Below are 20,284 nucleotides of genomic sequence, written 5' to 3'. Positions count from 1 at the left end.
CGTACATTTCCTCAATGAAAACAATGTACTGAGCAAATGTCAAATTGGCTTTTTACCAAATTACCGTACAACAGACCATGTATTCACCCTGCACACCCTAATTGACAACCAAACAAACCAAAACAAAGGCAAAGTCTTCTCATGCTTTGTTGATTTCAAAAAAGCCTTCGACTCAATCTGGCATGAGGGTCTGCTATACAAACTGATGGAAAGTGGTGTTGGGGGTAAAACATATGACATTATAAAATCCATGTACACAAACAACAAGTGTGCAGTTAAAATTGGCAAAAAACACACACATTTCTTCACACAGGGTCGTGGGGTTAGACAGGGATGCAGCTTAAGCCCCACCCTCTTCAACATATATATCAACGAATTGGCGCGGACACTAGAAAAGTCTGCAGCACCCGGCCTCCCCCTGCTAGAATCCGAAGTCAAATGTCTGCTGTTTGCTGATGATCTGGTGCTTCTGTCACCAACCAAGGAGGGCCTACAGCAGCACCTAGATCTTATGCACAGATTCTGTCAGACCTGGGCCCTGACAGTAAATCTCAGTAAGACCAAAATAATGGTGTTCCAAAAAGGTCCAGTCACCAGGACCACAAATACAAATTCCATCTAGACGCTGTTGCCCTAGAGCACACAAAAAACTATACATACCTTGGCCTAAACATCAGCGCCACAGGTAACTTCCACAAAGCTGTGAACGATCTGAGAGACAAGGCAAGAAGGGCATTCTATGCCATCAAAAGAAACATAAATTTCAACATACCAATTAGGATTTGGCTAAAAATACTTGAATCAGTCATAGAGCCCATTGCCCTTTATGGTTGTGAGGTCTGGGGTCCGCTCACCAACCAAGACTTCACAAAATGGGACAAACACCAAATTGAGACTCTGCACGCAGAATTCTGCAAAAATATCCTCCGTGTACAACGTAAAACACCAAATAATGCATGCAGAGCAGAATTAGGCCGATACCCACTAATGATCAAAATCCAGAAAAGAGCCGTTAAATTCTACAACCACCTAAAAGGAAGCGATTCACAAACCTTCCATAACAAAGCCATCACCTACAGAGAGATGAACCTGGAGAAGAGTCCCCTAAGCAAGCTGGTCCTGGGGCTCTGTTCACAAACACAAACACACCCTACAGAGTCCCAGGACAACAGCACAATTAGACCCAACCAAATCATGAGAAAACAAAAAGATAATTACTTAACACATTGGAAAGAATTAACAAAAAAACAGAGCAAACTAGAATGCTATTTGGCCCTACACAGAGAGTACACAGCGGCAGAATACCTGACCACTGTGACTGACCCAAAATTAAGGAAAGCTTTGACTATGTACAGACTCAGTGAGCATAGCCTTGCTATTGAGAAAGGCCGCCGTAGGCAGACATGGCTCTCAAGAGAAGACAGGCTATGTGCTCACTGCCCACAAAATGAGGTGGAAACTGAGCTGCACTTCCTAACCTCCTGCCCAATGTATGACCATATTAGAGAGACATATTTCCCCCAGATTACACAGATCCACAAAGAATTTGAAAACAAATCCAATTTTGAAAAACTCCCATATCTTTTGGGTGAAATTCCACAGTGTGCCATCACAGCAGCAAGATTTGTGACCTGTTGCCACGAGAAAAGGGCAACCAGTGAAGAACAAACACCATTGTAAATACAACCCATATTTATGCTTATTCATTTTATCTTGTGTCCTTTAGCTATTTGTACATTGCATATATATATATAATATGACATTTGTAATGTCTTTACTGTTTTTAAACTTCTGTATGTGTAATGTTTACTGTTAATTTTTGTTGTTTTTCACTTTATATATTCACTTTGTATGTTGTCTACCTCACTTGCTTTGGCAATGTTAACACATGTTTCCCATGCCAATAAAGCCCTTGAATTGAATTGAGAGAGAGAGAGAGAGAGAGAGAGAGAGAGAGAGAGAGAGAGAGAGAGAGAGGACAGACCAGAACAACCGTTTGGGTTTAGGGTATTTCTGATTCAGGAAATCCAGACAAACTATTCACTGTATGACAAATGTCTATTAATACAAATGTCTAAGACAAATGTCAAAGAGAATAACAACACACAGTTGAAACCATTCTTGCAAATTGGCTTGTACTCCCCTATCATCTTGACAATCTCACCGCAGATTTACAGAGTCAGGGAGTTAGAGGGCTAATCCTTAGGGAGAAATCCCAACCATCCAGCAGAACCAATCTGGTGATAGTTGTATTGAAGCAAGACAAAAACAAACACAACTACACCAACAATACACACAAAACAAACAAAACATACACATCTTCCCATTTGACACATGACTCACATTGTGATTCATGCGTCCCCCCATAAAAACTACAACAGTTGTTGTCCAAATCACACATAGGACTATTGATAAATTAAAACTTATTTCTAATTATCAGTGTTTACATATTACATTAAAATCTCACCCAATGTCTCTAGTCTTTCTAATGAGGTTGATCAGGCCTCACCAGAAAGTCAGAACAGAGGTCAGAGGTCATTCTACCCAATTAAGTGAGTGTTTCTTTCCCTTTTATTTCCCTGTACCTCAGACTCATTATTGAAAGACATTTCAAACATGAATTTTGTGCACCAGGTTTACGTTGCGTTTTTCAGCACATTTCTTATCAAGATAATTTATATGTGTGTACCCAAAATGCGAACAATAGATACTTCAGAAAAATGTATTTGTTTACCCTTTAAGATGCATCCTTTCTAAACCGTGAAAAACCCAATAACACCAAAATAATAAGACCCCACACAATAAATCAAAAACAGTATTAACACCACTAACAGCAATTCATAACAGGTTGGTTGTGTGTGGGTGCTTGCATGTGTGGTAAGACGTAGGATTACAAGCAAACAAAATGGCCAGGCCTTAGTTAATTTGGGAGCTCCCTTAACTTCTTGGTGACAGGGGGCAGTATTTTCACGTCCGGATGAAATGCATGCCCAAATCCAACTGCCTGCTCCTCATCCCCAGAAGAAAAGATATGCATATTATCCAGATTTCCAAGGGATCTTCTTGCAGTTCCTATCGCTTCCACTGGATGTCAACAGTCTTTAGAATTTGATTGAGGTTGTTCCTTTGCGTAATGAAGAACTACGGCCATCTTGAAAGAGGGTCACTTGAAGTATACTGTTAGATAGAGACGCGTGACCAGAAAGCTAGCTACAGTTTGTTGTCCTCCTGTATTGAACACAGATCATCCCGTCTTCAATTTGATCAATTATTTACGTAAAAAAATACCTAAAGTTGTATTACAAAAGTAGTTTGAAATGTTTTGGCAAAGTTTACAGGTAACTTTTGAGATATTTTGTAGTCACGTTGCGCAAGTTGGAACCGGTGTTTATCTGGATCAAACACGCCAAACAAATTCACATTTTGGATATATATTGACGGAATTAATCGAACAAAAGGACCATTTGTGATGTTTATGGGACATAAACAGCCTTTTTTGAAATCTGACATGTTGGCTGGATTTACAACAAGGGTAGCTTTAATTTGCTATCTTGCATGTGTGATTTAATGAAAGTTTGATTTTTACAGTAATTCATTTAAATGCTAACTCTGACAGAGCTCCAGAGCTCCTCTGTGGAGAACCTTCCAGATGGACAACCATCTCTGCAGCACTCCACCGATCGGCAGGGACAGAGAGACTAGTCAGGATTGATGGAAAGATGAACAGAGCAAAGTACAGAGTGATCCTTGATGAAAACCTGCTCCAGAGTGCACAGGACCTCAGACTGGGGTGAAGGTTCACCTTCCAACAGGACAATGACCCTAAGCACACAGCCAAGACAACGCATGAGTGGCTTCTGGACAAGTCTCTGAATGTCCTTGAGTGGTCCAGCCAGAGCTCGAACTTGAACCCGATCGAACATATGTGGAGACACTTGAAAATAGCTGTGCAGCGACGCTCCCCATCCATCCTGACAGAGCTTGAGAGGATCTATAGAGAAGAATGGGAGAAACTTCCCAAATACAGGTATGCCAAGCTTGTAGCGTCATACCTAAGAAGCCTCGAGGTTGTAACCGCTGCCAAATATGCTTCAACAAAGTACTAAGTAAAGGGTCTGAATACTTATGCAAATGTGATAATTACATTTTATATTTTTAATACATTTGCAAGCATTAAAAAATAACTTTTTTTGCTTTGTCATCCTGGGGTATTGTGTGTAGATCGATGGGGGGAAAAAAACAAATTGATACATTTTAGTATAAGGCTGTAACATAACAAAATGTGGAAAAGTCAAGGGGTCTGAATACTTTCTAAATGCACTGTATATATTTCTGACAGGTTCTAGGGTGTTGGGACTCAGTATATCTGTCCCTCTCGTGGTCTGAACCCTGTTCCAGTTCCAGTCTTTCATAGTCTCTCACGGGTGGTCCACAACAGAATGGGGGGCTCTGATGACCAGGTTTCAGGGTCCCAGAGCCAGGGTCCTGATGGGCAGACCACAGGCTGTGAGAATTGGCAACAACACCTCCTCCACATTGACTCTTAACACAGGGGTCCCCCAGGGGAGTTTTTGCTTTGTCATTATGCAGTTTGGTGTGTAGATTGATGAGGGGAATTTAAAATATATATATATATTTCAGAATAAAGCTGTAACGTAACAAAATGTGGAAAAAGTTAAGGGGTCTGAATACTTTCCGAATGCACTTTAAATAGAGAGATTATTTTTAATTACTCAAACTACTGTGGCTGGATTGGACCCCCTAGCGGGCCATACGTTTGACACAGCTGTGTTAGATGGAAGATGGGTTAATGGAGAGAACAGCGGACCTGTCCAGTGAGACATGTCCCTGAATCCCTCCTGTGTTCCCCAGCGCTTTAAAACATCCTGCTTCACTAAAACACTACCAATACTGTAACTGCATGTACATCCTGTCCAGGTCGGCTTACAGATCTGACATCATGAATATTTCAGTGCTCTTTCGCCCCCAAACCTTTTTGTAATGACGTTTCCATGTTAACCGTTCCGTTCCATTGTACAGCCCTGTCTCATGTTAGGGCAAGGGGTGCTTTATGACCCCCCATACACCCTCCACTAATACCTATTTCTGTCAATCTTCCCCTACCCGACTTCACCACTCACCACAATCGCTTAAGCAAAAAGTACTTCAGCCTCACTGGCTACGACCAAAACACCAAACCGCTCACTCCCATCCCAACTCTGCATCACAGTGGCACGCTTTTCCCTCCCCTAAATGTATACCTGCACCAATCCCCCCCACCTCCACACCCCTCCCTCACTCACCCATCCCATCTCCAACATGCCTGTCCATGGAGACCAGCCCTAGTGGGGCGGGGGGCACCTGCTGCCCAACTTCGATACCTGCGGAGCAAAGTCAACACCCTCTTCTCTACCTCCCTCTGCTCTGGGAGAGAAGAATAGCCCCCTTCAATCTTTGTGGTGTCATTAATTTGTGCTGTCAGTCAATAAAATATTTACCAGGAACCCTAAAGGCAATTACATTAAAGAGCGTGGTTAGACACCCCCTTCCCCTCAGCAGCCCCCTCACGTGATCCTGCCGATTTGGTGAATGGTCACAATCTACAACGTTAGATTTCATACACTATCAATAATTAAGCCTGCTTCAAGAAGAGGGGGAAAAGAGGGACAAGAATGAAAAGGGAAGTAATGAGATGGAGGAGTTTAAGGGGAAGAGAGGTACGTGTGTGAGAGTGTGTCAGTGTGTATATGTGTGTGCACTTTTTGAGTTTGTCCATTTGCTCAAAGTAAAAGAAATATGTACTTGTGGCGATGTCTTTACTCCATTCCTGAGAGCTTTGCTGCTGTATTGCCCCTCTCTGCGCCCCCCCACCCTTCTCCTGTCATACTATAACCACATGCGCACACACACACACATATACACATACAAATTCACACACGCACATACACACAGACACACAAACAACCATTATGGAATGAAATGATGGCTGAAAAAATAGTAAATCAAATGTATTTATATAGCCCTTCTTACATCAGCTGATATCTCAATGTGCTGTACAGAAACACAGCCTAAAACCCCAAACAGCAAGCAATGCAGGTGTAGAGGCACAGTGGCTAGGAAAGACTCCCTAGAAAATAGTGGTCATACTTCAGAAAAAAATGCTAACAGAATGAAAATGGAAGTAAATATACTGTTATTGTAGTGGTTATGCTATGTGAAAGCCATGAAGGAGAGGGGGAGAGAGAGAATGGGCAGAGAGACAGTGAGCTGACAAAATACTAAGAGCCCATTAAGAAACACTTAGGTATTTTAGGCAGATGCCAGAGCAGTGTGAGTCAGGACCAGGAACAGCACAGAGTAGAACAGAGGTCTCCCCCTCTCTCTGTCCACACACACACACACACACACACACACACACACACACACACACACACACACACACACACACACACACACACACACACACACACACACACACACACACACACACACACACACACACACACACACACACACACACACACACACACACACACACACTGTGCAGAGATAAATCCCCAATCCACAGCTATCCTCACAGATACATTCCTTTGGGCATGGAACCACCATGCTGTCAAAACAAAGAATTCCCAGCCCCAGAATTAATAGATGAAAACACTCAATTAGCACCAGTCAACCACCTCCTCAGGCTTATTTGCCCAAACATCAGTGACAGTGTGTTGAGCTCTGCCACTCTGATGTTGACAGTGGGGCTGAGAGGTGATGGGTGTTAGAAGGGTTATTTATACAGTCAACTCACAGCTGAGAGCAAGATATTGCCACTCCTATTTGCCATATTTTCAATTTAAGCCTACTAGAAAGTGTGTGCCCCCAGGCTTGAAGGGAAGCAAAAGTAATTCCGCTACCTAAAAATAGTAAAGCCCCCTTTACTGGCTCAAATAGCCTCAAATAGCCTACCAATCAGCCTGTTACAAACGCTTAGTAAACTTCTGGAAAAATTGTGTTTGACCAGATACAATGCAATTTTACAGTAAATAAATTGACAACAAACTTTCAGCGTGCTTATAGGGAAGGACATTCAATAAGCACAGCACTTACACAAATGACTGATGATTGACTGAGAGAAATTGATGATAAAAAGATTGTGGGGGCTGTTTTGTTAGACTTCAGTGCGGCATATGACATTATCGATCATAGTCTGCTGCTGGAAAAAGCACGTGTTATGGCTTTACATCCCCTGCTATATTGTGGATAACGAGTTACCTGTCTAACAGAACACAGAGGGTGTTCTTTAATGGAAGCATTTCCAACACAATCCAGGTAGAATAAGGAATTCCCCAGGGCAGCTTACATTTTTCAATCTTTACAAAAGACATGCCACTAGTTTTGAGTAAAGCCAGAGTGTCTATGTATGCGGATGACTCAACACTATACACTTCAGCTACCACAGCAACTGAAAGGACAGCAACACTTAACAAAGAGCTGCATTTAGTTTCAGAATGGGTGGCAAGGAATAAGTTAGTCCTAAATATTTCTGCATTGTATTTGGGACAACTCATTCACTAAACCCTAAACCTCAACTAAATCTTGCAATAAATCATGTGGAAATTGAGCAAGTTGAGGTGAACAAAGTGATTGGATTGGAAGGTAAACTGTCATGGTCAGAACATATTGATACAATAGTAGCTAAGATGGGGAGAAGTCTGTCCATAATAAAGCGCTGCTCTACCTTCTTAACAGCACTATGAACAAGGCAGGTCATACAGACCCTAGTTTTGTCAGACCTGGACTACTGTTCAGTCATATGGTCAGGTGCCAGAAAAAGGGACTTAGGAAAATTGCAATTGGCTCAGAACAGGGAAGCACGGCTGGCCCTTGGATGTACACAGAGAGCTAATATTAATGATATGCATATCAAATCTCTCCTGGCTGAAAGTGGAGGAGAGATTGACTTCGTCACTACTTGTATTATTGAGAGGTATTACCATGTTGAATGCACCGAGCTGTCTGTTTGAACTACAGGCACACAGCTCGGACACCCATGCATACCCCACAACACGTGCCACAAGAGGTCTCTTCACAGTCCCGTTGTCCAGAGCAGACTATGGGAGGCACACAGTACTACATAGAGCCATGACTACATGGAACTTTATTCCACATCAAGTAGCTAATGCTAGCAGTAAATTTAGATTTCAAAAACTGATAAAAATGCACATTTGAATGTATTGTAATGTTTTTAAAATTGTACAAACTGCCTCAATTTTGCTGTACACCAGGAAGAATAGCGGATGACTTGGCAGCAGCTAATGGGGATCCATAATGAATACAAATACAGTACCAGTCAAAAGTTTGGACAAACCTACTCATTCAAGGATTTGTATTTATTTTTGCTATTTTCTACATTGTAGAATAATAGTGAAGACATCAAACTATGAAATAACACATATGGAATCATGTAGGAACCAAAACAAGTGTGAAACAAATCAAAATATGTTTTGTATTTGAGATTCTTCAAAGTAGCCACCCTTTGCCTTGATGACAGCTTTGCACGCTCTTGGCATCTCTCAACCAGCTTCATGAGGTAGTCACCTGGAATGCATTTAAATTTCCTCCAGTTGTGTTGTGACAAGATAGGGGTGTTATACAGAAGATAGCAGAGGTGGGACTTTCGCCTGGACTTGCCCGCGCCTCATGACTTTGGATTGTGTACTAAATGAGCAATCAAAAAGGAGGTATTTGGACATAAATGATGGACTTTATCGAACAAATCAAACATTTATTGTGGAACTGGGATTCATGGGAGTCGGCACCGACCAGCAATGTGACCTCTGCGGTCACAGATGGTGCATGAGACGGAACCTCCTCCGGTCTCCCTGCGCACAGCACCCCCCAGCTCCATGGGCATTGGAGAGGTGGTGCTGGGGTATCGATCCGACAGACCCCGCTCTGGACGTCCGCGGGTAGCCAGCAGGTTATCCAACCAAATAGACAGGTCCACCAGCTGGTCGAAGGTGAGGGTGGTGTCCCTGCAGGCCAACTCCCAACAGACGTTTTCGCGCAAACTACAGCGATAGTGGTCGATCAGGGCCCTGTCGCTCCATCCCGCGCCGGCGGCCAGGGTCCGAATTCCATGGCGAACTCTTGGATGCTCCTTGTCCCCTGCCTCAGGTGGTAGAGACGTTCACTCGCCACTCTACCATCGGGCGGGTGGTCGAAGGCTGCCCGGAAACGGCAGATGAAATCTTCGAAATGGTCCAGCGCCGCGTCTCCTTCTCCCCACACGCCGTTGGCCCACTCCATGGCTTTCCCTGAGTGACACGAGATGAGGGCGGACCCCCTCTCATGGCCCAAAGGAGCCGGGTGGACGGTTGCCAGGTAGAGCTCTAGCTGCAATAGGAAACCCTGGCAGCGTGCAGTCGTCCTGTCGTACTCCCGGGGAAGGGCGAGACAAATTCCACTTGGACCGGGTGAAGGGGAGGCGAGTAGTGGAGACCCTGGTTGTGCTGGGGGAGGTGCTGGTGGAACTCCATGTCTCTCCCAGCGGTCCATGGTTTGGACAACACGGTCCATGGCGGCGCCGAGATGGTGGATTATCGCCGCTTGCTCCTGGACGCGCTCCTCGACCCCTACCTGCTCCTGCTGACTCCATATGATGTTATGCAATTCTGTAAAGGGGTGCATAACTGGTGGCAGGGAAGTCAGACACAGGAGAGTAGAACTAGGTATTAGCCGGATGGCTAGAAGACTGGTGACGCCTAGCGCCGAATGCCACCCGAACAAGGAGAGGAAACGACTTTGGTGGAAGTGGTGACAGGGACTGTCATTTGTTTTTCAACAGGACAATGACTCAACACACCTCCAGGCTGTGTAAGGGCTATATGACCAAGAAGGAGAGTGATGGAGTGCTGCATCAGATGACCTGGACTCCACAATCACCCGACCTCAACCCAATTGAGATGGCTAAGGATTAGTTGGACCGCAAAGTGATGGAAAAGCAGACAACAAGTGCTCAGCATATGTGGGAACTCCTTCAAGACTGTTATGTAAAGCTGTATTCAAGGCAAAGGGTGGCTTCTTTGAAGAATATAAAATATTTAAAAAAATGTTTTAACACTTCTTTGGTTACTACATGATTCCATATGTATTATTTCATAGTTTTGATGCCTTCACTATTATTCTACAATGTAGAAAATAGTTTTAAAAAATAAAGAAAAACCTTGAGTAAGTAGGTGTGTCCAAACTTTTGACTGGTACTCTAAATGTGCACATTCTTGTGTAGTTTTTTTCTGTCTGTCTGTCTGTCTGTCTGTCTGTCTGTCTGTCTGTCTGTCTGTCTGTCTGTCTGTCTGTCTGTCTGTCTGTCTGTCTGTCTGTCTGTCTGTCTGTCTGTCTGTCTGTCTGTCTGTCTGTGTCTGTCTGTCTGTCTGTGTGTGTCTTATGACAATCAATTTATCTTTTAATTTACTGTGTGTTTCTCTGTCTTTTATGTCACTCTCTCTCTCTCTCTGATTGTCCATCAGTCTATCCCTCTCTTCCTGTCCGTCTGTCTGCTCCGCTACATCTGCAGCCCACGGTCCACTGCCTACAGTATCTGTCTGTTTGTCCCAGAGGAGTGCCTCTCCCAGTTGAGCTGATGTATATTTGATGAGAGGGTGCCGCGGTCCTGCCACTGAGGAAAGGAGAACCAGGCATTTGCTGGGGAATAATGGCTGCAGCCTGAGCCTGCTGCACCCCGACACCATCACCATGCTCAGGTTTCTGTTTCTGACTCACAGTCAACGAGACTCCTTCGCCTATTGTGGGCCCTCCGCTTTGACAGGGCTTGGGTTTCACAGTTCGCTCTGTGTCTCACTGACACACACATACACACATGCATGCACACATACACACATGCATGCACACATACACGCACACACGCACACACACACAGAGAGAGAGAGAGAGAGAGAGAGAGAGAGAGAGAGAGAGAGAGAGAGAGAGAGAGAGAGAGAGAGAGAGAGAGAGAGAGAGAGAGAGAGAGAGAGAGAGAGAGAGAGAGAGAGAGAGAGAGAGAGAGAGAAGACACAAAACACACCTGGGGTTTCAGATCCCCAGTTAGAGCGACCATGCTGTCTCAATCTGCAATAGGTAAGCAGCTTGGTTTGAAGAAATCAACTATGGGAGCAATTATAAGGAAATGGAAGATATACAAGACCACTGATAATCTCTCTCGATCTGGGGCTCCACGCAAGATCTCACCCCGTGGGGTCAAAATGATCACTAGAACGGTGAGCAAAAATCCCAAAACCACACGGGGGGACCTAGTGAATGACCTGCAGAAAGCTGGGACCAAAGTAACAAAGCCTATCATCAGTAACACACTATGCCGCCAGGGACTCAAATCCTGCAGTGCCAGACGTGTCCCCCTGCTTAAGCCAGTACATGTCCAGGCCCATCTGAAGTTTGCTAGAGAGCATTTGGATGATCCAGAAGAAGATTGGGAGAATGCCATATGGTCAGATGAAACCAAAATATAACTTTTTGGTAAAAACTCAACTCGTCGTGTTTGGAGGACAAAGAATGCTGAATTGCATCTAAAGAACACCATACCTACTGTGAAGCATGGGGGTGGATACATCATGCTTTGGGGCTGTTTTTCTGCAAAGGGACCTGGTCGACTGATCTGTGTAAAGGAAAGAATGAATTGGGCCATGTATCGTAAGATTTTGAGTGAAAACCATCTTCCATCAGCAAGGGCATTGAAGATGAAACGTGGCTTCAGCAAGGGCATTGAAGATGAAATGTGGCTGGGTCTTTCAGCATGGGTCTTTCTTTCAGCTGGGTCTTTCAGCATGACAATGATCCCAAACACACCGCCCGGGCAACGAAGGAGTGGCTTCATAAGAAGCATTTCAAGGTCCTGGAGTGGCCTAGCCAGTCTCCAGATCTCAACCCCATAGAAAATCTTTGGAGGGAGTTGAAAGTCCGTGTTGCCCAGCAACAGCCCCAAAACATCACTGCTCTAGAGGAGATCTGCAAGGAGGAATGGGCCAAAATACGAGCAACAGTGTGTGAAAACCTTGTGAAGACTTACAAAAAACGATTGACCTCTGTCATTGCCAATGAAGGGTATATAACAAAGTATTGAGATAAACTTTTGTTATTGACCAAATACTTATTTTCCCCCATAATTTGCAAATCAATTTTTTTTCTTCTAATTTTGTCTGTCATAGTTGAAGTGTACCTATGATGAAAATTACAGGCCTCTCTCATCTTTTTAAGTGGGAGAACTTGCACAATTTGTGGCTGACTAAATACTTTTTTACCCCACTGTATAACAGACTGACCCTATCCCCCTGACACATAAACTACTGCAGCCTAATTACTGGAGGCTGAGACAGGAGGAGCCAAGAGACACTGTGGCCCCATCCGATGATAACCCCAGGCAGGATATAACCCCACCCACTTTGCCAAAGCACAGCTCCCACACCACTAGAGGGATATCTTCAACCACCAACTTACAATCCTGAGACAAGGCCGGTATAGCCCACAAAGGGCACAACCCAAGGGGGGCGCCAACTCAGACAGGAAGACTACGTCAGTGACTCAACCCACTCAAGTGACGCACCCCTCCTAGGGATGGCATGGACGGCATTAAAGATTGCAGGTAAGGGCGACAGCAATGTTGTAGCATACAGAAAATACATATATCACCTGGCCTTTTGTTGATATCTACATAGCATTGATGTGAATCACACTGCGGCTCTCTCAATTATACGAGCCTTTACGGATTGTGGATGTTGTGAATGGCTGTTTACAAATGTATAAATGTAGCCTATGTAACCCAACAATTTCATTAAAGAAGTGCCTATCAATCATTGCCTATCAATCATTGTTTTTGCGACCCGTGCACAGCCAGTGAAAAATGTGTTGCTGCATAGTGTGGATCCCAGCCTACACGGAATACAAGTTTGAGGGAATTCCTCTCTTCTAAACTCTGTGGTGTTGTGCTCCACATACTGTCAAAAACAAGTTTAATTTCAAAAGACCACGAGTGGGGCTTTTAATTGCTCAATCTAATTTGTGCTGATTCAGTATTTGTTCCACTGGCCTAACATGCCTGCTCAAACTTGTACACTTTTAATAGGCTAGACTTCAACAGCTGAAATTATCGAGATATGAAAGTGTCACCAAGAAAAACTTACACAATAGGCCGGCGATAATATCAACATTGCTTTGATGCGATTGGCCCAATCAGTCCTCCATGACAACAAAAACATAAACAACAGAGTAGGCTAATAAGGCCTTAGGTTTGCGGTTATCTTCATGTAAAATAATTTTTCTAATCAATGTTTCCAAGTCATATTCTTGAAGATCAAGGGGTATTTAATCAATTGTAATGACTGGAAATCTGACAGACTTTGGTTTTAATTGTAAAAATATGCTAATCGTATTATTATCTGTATTGAAGGAGAAAGCAATGGGTTAGAAACATACCTAACCCATGAAGTTAAATGCAACATCAATATATGACCAGATATGTCAAATATAAAATAGATGTCATTCAATTGTTAATATTCATTATTATCAGTGGTGGAAAACGTACTCAATTGTCATCAATTGTCAAGAGAAAGTAACCCAGTAAAATATTACTTGAGTAAAAGTCTAAAAGTATTTGGTTTTAAATATACATAAGTATCAAAAGTAAATGAAAGTGCTAAAATGTACTTAAGTATCAAAAGTAAAAGTATAAACCATTTCAAATTACTCATATTAAGCAAACCAGACAGCACAATTGTCTTCTTTTTTTAGACAGATAGCCAGAGGCACACTCCAACACTCAGACATAATTTACAAGCAAAGCATTTGTGTTTAGTGAGTCCGCCAGAACAGAGGCAGCAGAGATGACCAGGGATGTTCTCTTGATAAGTGTGTGAATTGGACCATTTTCCTGCCAACATGTAACGAGTAAATGTATGGAGTAAAAAGTACATTATTTCTTTAGTGATGGTAGTGAAGTAAAAGTAAAAGTTGGCAAAAATGTAAATAGTAAATTAAAGTACAGATACCCCAAAAAACTACTTGAGTAGTACTTTAAAGTATTTTTTTATTCTAAGGACTCTTAGTAAGAAAGTAATCTAAAAGTAACTGAAAGTAATCAGATTATGTTACTGAGTTTGGGTAATACAAAAGTTAAGTTACTGAATACAATTTTGGACAGGTAACTTCTAACTGTAACGGATCACATTTAGAAAGAGACCTATACAACCCTGCAAGCAGGGCAGAAGTCCTGGTTTCAGTGTGAGCCATCTCAGGAGGAAGTGGTACTTGCTTAGCAAGCAGCGTGTGACTTCTGTAACAGTGGTGACTCGGATGAGCAGTTGGGCTCAGCTTGACAGCTGGGGTCGCTGTGCAGTGGGTTTAAAGGGGGTGAGTGTAAGCTAGCTTGAAATGTTGCGGATGGAGACATCCAATTTGTACCTTTTGGGTGGCTCAACTCATTGGAACCAGAACTTTCTATAAAATCTATAACTATTCAACATTGACATGATGTTTATAAGAGAAAATGTCAGGAAGAAAGCCCCCAGCCCCACATCTGTGATGGGGGTTTCTAGGAGAGCCCTGCCCAACAGGGTGGGGCAGACAGGGCATGGGGAACCATGCCTAGAATGGTGGTCCATCTCCATCACTATCTCCTCAGCCTGGCTGATATAGGCTGTGGTTGACAGCACTTGCTCTGTTGACCTGCGGTAAAAACAGTACATATTTCATCAACCTCCCTGTGCTTCATATCCATTCTGACCTGTTTATTCTTTAATTGGGGATCCCATACTGTAGTTTGCACCACAAAGTAAATTAACTATGATTAATGTATGTATTAATTGCTAGAAAAGAAAAGGGAATGGTGTCAGGGAGGATTATTGTTTGGTCGTCCATCAATTCATAACTTAACTTTAACAGAAGCTTGTCTGAATCCACTGTTCCCTGGAGTTATTTCACTGCTGGCTATTATTTATATTTAATTTCAGGTATCACTTTGGAGTTTTTTTGTTTCAGCAAAGGCAAAAAAATGTCGCTAGACCATCGAATGTTCATTGGAAAAAAAAGCCTATTACAAAGTTATAACAGAAATTAGGACATCGAATAAATGTCAACGGATCCAATAGAAAGCACAGCAATCTGCACAAAGCGTGTTGTCGGTCTGAGAACCAGCCATTGCACCTGTCAAAATCAAACTTCCAATCATCGCCTCGGAGTGGGTGGTGGTTTTCACTCAAGAGGCGTGGTTAAATACACAATTCCCAATAACATTTGGAGACAATGGGGAAAGGAGGGGGTGATGACCCACCGTTGGGGCGGGGCCAGTAACACAGCGTTATATTTTAGGTGGCTGCTAGGTAGCATCCATACTAAAGCCAAAAGCGGAGGAGTCCGAACGGATAGAAAGAGACCTACAGGGGAGCAGGCAGGAGGTTTAAACCTGTCATCGTTAGCAGCACTACCATCACCCTCAAACAACCAACAATTATATCAATTTGTTTAATCCTGAGACGTTTCTAGTGACAACGGACCAACACGGAGCCAAACGAGGAAGACGGAAAACTGCCCTCACTAACTTCTGCAATCATGATGTCTATGAACAGCAAACAACCTTTCAGTATGCATCCCATACTGCACGAGCCCAAATACACCCCTCTTCAATCGAGCTCGGAGGCCATCCGGAGGGCATGCATGCCCACTCACTCGGTGAGTTACTTGACATTCAAACTATCCAATTATCACGAATGAAAGGTATAGTCTCATAGCCTTAACGTTTTAATGCCAGGTGCACAAGTACAGTGAAATGCCCTTCTTGCTAGCTCTAAACCCAACAATGCAATAATCAATTTAAATTGGAGGGGAGAATAGAAAATGTGGAATTGTGTAAAACAACTTGCTAAATGCTTTGTATTTACACGAAAACCACGCATTGTCAATATCGTATTGTTAATATAATGTTTTCAGTCAGTCTCATGTCAAATTCGTCTCATTCCATGGTGCAGAGAAATTATTGAAGAGGATTGAAACATTCATTATTAACGAATAATCAAAAGTGATGGTGCAGTGGAGGATTTGGGCATATGAATAGTTGGGTTTATAGTCATGTATTGGTACATTACATTAACTTAACGATTTGATATTATGAATGATAAATTGCTTATTGTGGATAATGTAATTTATAGTCTTTCCACAAAAGGTAAACATTTCAAAACTCTTGCGTAATGCAATTCCATTTTAAAAACAAACTGCCTGTTTGGGCAGCATTAATAACCTGTCTCCTCTCTGCTTCCCCTGCTCCTCTCCATCGCACAGCTGCAGGGCAACATCTTTGCTGGCTTTGATGAGACTTTACTGCAGAGGGCTGAAGCGCTGGCAGCGGTGGATATCGCAAAGAGCCATCCTTACAAGCCAGACGCGACTTACCACACCATGACCACCATGACCAGCATGACATGTACCCCCACCTCGTCCTCGGCCCACCTCCATCACCCATCCGTGCTCACCTCGCACCACCACCACCACCCACATCACCAGGGCTCTCAGGGCCTGGATGGCGACCTTCTGGACCACCTGACCCCCGGCATGTCCATCTCCCTGGGAGGAATGCCCGGCTCTGACGTCTGCTCCACGGCCTCCCATCCGCACGCCCACATGTCCGCAATCAACCACATGCAACACCACCATCATCACCAACAGGCCATGAACATGCACCCCCACAGCATGGGTTCGCACACCTCACTGGGCGGCGGGGGGGACTCAGAGCCAGACCCCAGGGAGCTGGAGTCCTTCGCAGAGCGGTTCAAGCAGAGGCGGATCAAGCTTGGGGTGACGCAGGCGGATGTGGGCTCGGCCCTGGCGAACCTTAAAATCCCCGGGGTTGGTTGCCTCAGTCAGAGCACGATTTGCCGGTTCGAGTCCCTCACCTTGTCTCATAATAACATGGTGGCCCTAAAACCCATCCTGGAAGCTTGGCTGGAGGAGGCAGAGAGGGCGCAGCGGGAGAAAATGACCAAGCCGGAGATTTTCAACGGAGGAGACAAGAAGAGAAAACGTACCTCCATCGCTGCTCCGGAGAAGCGCTCTTTAGAGGCATATTTCGCTGTGCAGCCAAGGCCCTCGTCAGAGAAGATTGCAGCGATAGCCGAGAAACTGGACCTCAAAAAGAACGTGGTCAGGGTGTGGTTTTGCAATCAAAGGCAAAAGCAGAAAAGGATGAAGTTCTCTGCAACGCACTAGGCCAAAGGCTGAGCAAAACTTTCATCGAATAGACAAATCAGAAACAAATAGGCACACGGCTAATGTGGCCAATCGAGGCTGGCAGACAAGATGCGCTTCGCTCCTTTGAATTGGATAAAGACTTGAAAACCAATATCCCCCGGGGCAAAACGTAGGCTATAACTTTTGACATTTAAAACTCAACATATCGACGAATACAATAACAGTGAAACAGGAGATCGAAGTCATCATACTCTTGAGTCGGAAAAGAGAAAACCCACCCCTTAACTCATGGCAATTATTGTACAAAAAAAATGAAATCGAATAATACTTGTTATTATTCTCTTGAGTCAGAATAACTGTTTTATATTTATCATTGTACATTTTTGTGAATACATTGCACCTGTTTGTGTGAAGAGCGCATCTAGTTCGTTATTTAAAAAAAATGTTAATAGTCAAATTGTTGTTTGCAGAAGATGCTTAGGGCTTAATGTTGTCATCATTATGTGTCTCAGAGATGGTTGCCTCTCCGTAACACGGGGGTATTACTGTAATCCATTGCATGGTTTACTCATAGGGCGTTATGTGTGAATTTATAGTTCTAAAAACCCACCTGAAAGCATTGCAATAAGAGAGCATACACACGGGCAAACGCACGTACACGCGGACATACACAGTATACTTCTCTGTGTCTACCTCATTACGCTAGTGTTGGCACATTCATGGTCATTTTGGACTGTATGAGTATAAAACACACAAAAATAATCGTTTATTCGTTTTTCGTTTTTTCCCCACAAAGTTATGGTTGAATTAGATGACTCACAGATATGTCGGCTAAACATGGTGTATGTCTGTACTAATTTCACTGCAATGATGCTTTGACAATCAAATTATTTAGAATATTTACGTTCTAAAACTGCCCTTTTCTGTCCTCACATGGAAACGAAAACATTTGTGTTATTATTATTATCATTATTGGGCCATGGATGGAAATAATGGTTACATTGCATTCCCTGAGTTCAATGCACATTGTAGATATTTTAAACATGAGCAATTGTTCACTTATTTATATTTTCACAATTTTACTTAGTTAGGTTTATTTTTATTAACCTATTTATTTATTTGAACTTAATTTATTTACAATACAACGTATATTTGTGAATATGTGCTTTAATGTGTCTGTGTAAGCGACAGAAACTAAAATAAACCATGCACGTTTTACCTCATCTTCTCCTATAAGTTATTTTGGGGTAAATATATCTCCATTCGATGTCTGTTCGTCTGCTAGAATGGAAAGCAGCTGGTGCTTTGAAATGAGAGAACACTCTCGTGATGGGAGGTTGACGGATCAGTTCTAGAGTGGAACAATTTAAATCTGTTTCTGATTTTGGTGGTGGACAGAACTTGATGAAGACTACTTAAATGATCAAATCAATTGAGCGTATGAATTCGATATTGAACAATGATTAATATATTATGATACATTCTGATTTTGTTTATATTGATTTGTTTAAATGAGAAATAACATTTAGAATAAGCCATAATGGGGAGGGAATACATGATCGAGTCTAGATTAGGCTTATAATATTATCACTACCAAATGATTTGCCTACGTTTCACTTTTCCCTAGTACCAAAAGCAAAATACAAACTCGAACCTTTTTAAAACTGGTTACTATTATTCCTCGCACCTCAGAAAACTTTAAATGAGACCGAGTCTTGTCATAAACTATGGCCTTAAGGGTTTCATAACAAAAAAAACGGGAGGCCATCAGACCAAATACGCTTTTAATTATTTACAAACATAAAACAAATACTTAGGTAAACTGTGGATGACACCATTAAATATTTTTAAGAGGTAAGTTATTCGTTGATGCATATGATTTAGGCCGATAATACTTGACTGTGTCACTCTGAAGCAAAACTACATTTAGAGGAAAGCTGAGGATTTAAATATTACTGCAACAATTTAAGTAAATATAATCTGGCTAATAAATAAATAAATAATAAATATCAGCTTCTAATTAAGCAATAATGCACGAAGGGGTGTGGTATATGGTCAATATACCACGGCTAAGGGCATTTCTTTACGTAGAGTGCCTGGACACATCTTTTAGCCGTGGTATATCGGCCATATATCACAGACTCACGAAGTGCCTTATTTATATTATAATCTGGTTACCAACGTATTTAGAGCAATACAAATAAATGTTTTGTCATACCAGTGTTATACGGTCTGTTATACCACAGATGTCAGCCAATCAGCAATCGGGGATCGAACCACCCAGTTTATAATTTCTTTTTGACTCCTCCTTTCCAGATAGACAGGTGTGTGTATATAATCCAGATGTGTCCAAACTAGTTCAACCGGATGCCGAAGTCCGATAGGGGCCAGAGATTGTTAGGGGTTCCAGTGCTCTCCCTTGTGTTCAGCGGACGGTTTCAGGCCTGTAAAACTCGTTATTAATGAATAATAAATATCAGCTGTTATGATACTATTGATTTTTGTATGTGTTTATTAAGAAGGAGATCTCCTCTCGCTGAATGGACTGCCGCCTTGTGTTGTCCAACACGCGCCCGGGTCCTTTTCACTCGGAGCAACTCAATACAACCATTAGACTGTAGAATTGGTTTGGTGCTGTGCTACTGTTAGCGGGACGGAACTTCTTGATGTGACACTTCAGGAGGGTTACCACTGAGGACTTAGAAATAGAATGGGGAGAATGAGGAAATGTGACACATCAGGAAGGTTACCACTGAGGACTTAGAAATAGAATGGGGAGAATGAGGAAATGTGACACATCAGGAAGGTTACCACTGAGGACTTAGAAATAGAATGGGGAGAATGAGGAAATGTGACAACGAAAATAATGATTCAAAACAAAACAAAACACATTGGTAGTCTAATATCTTAAAATACAACAAATGGATGGCTAAAAGGCCTAACCTAATAATGTAGGCTAAAAGTAGTGATAAGCCAATAGGAAATCGAATTTCACCTTAATGCCAAAACTCATAGGCTTCATGTTAATTTACGTCATAAATAAATC

At 42.7% G+C, this 20,284-nt stretch overlaps 1 protein-coding gene across 1 annotated transcript; it reads left to right on the top strand.

Moving 5' to 3' along the window:
• Window positions 1–15,407: 15,407 nt before the first annotated feature.
• Window positions 15,408–18,398, top strand: LOC124000517 (brain-specific homeobox/POU domain protein 3-like). Its single transcript, XM_046306929.1, has 2 exons — window positions 15,408–15,726; window positions 16,333–18,398. The coding sequence occupies exons 1-2, from the start codon at window positions 15,607–15,609 to the stop codon at window positions 17,254–17,256; spliced, it is 1,044 nt and encodes a 347-aa protein (XP_046162885.1). The 5' UTR covers window positions 15,408–15,606; the 3' UTR covers window positions 17,257–18,398.
• Window positions 18,399–20,284: the final 1,886 nt, after the last annotated feature.

This window comes from Oncorhynchus gorbuscha, linkage group LG16 (genome assembly GCF_021184085.1).
Source record: "Oncorhynchus gorbuscha isolate QuinsamMale2020 ecotype Even-year linkage group LG16, OgorEven_v1.0, whole genome shotgun sequence".
NCBI classification, from domain to species: domain Eukaryota; kingdom Metazoa; phylum Chordata; class Actinopteri; order Salmoniformes; family Salmonidae; genus Oncorhynchus; species Oncorhynchus gorbuscha.
The sequence above is the reverse complement of the archived record's forward strand: the minus strand, read 5'-3'. Positions and strand labels throughout refer to the sequence as shown.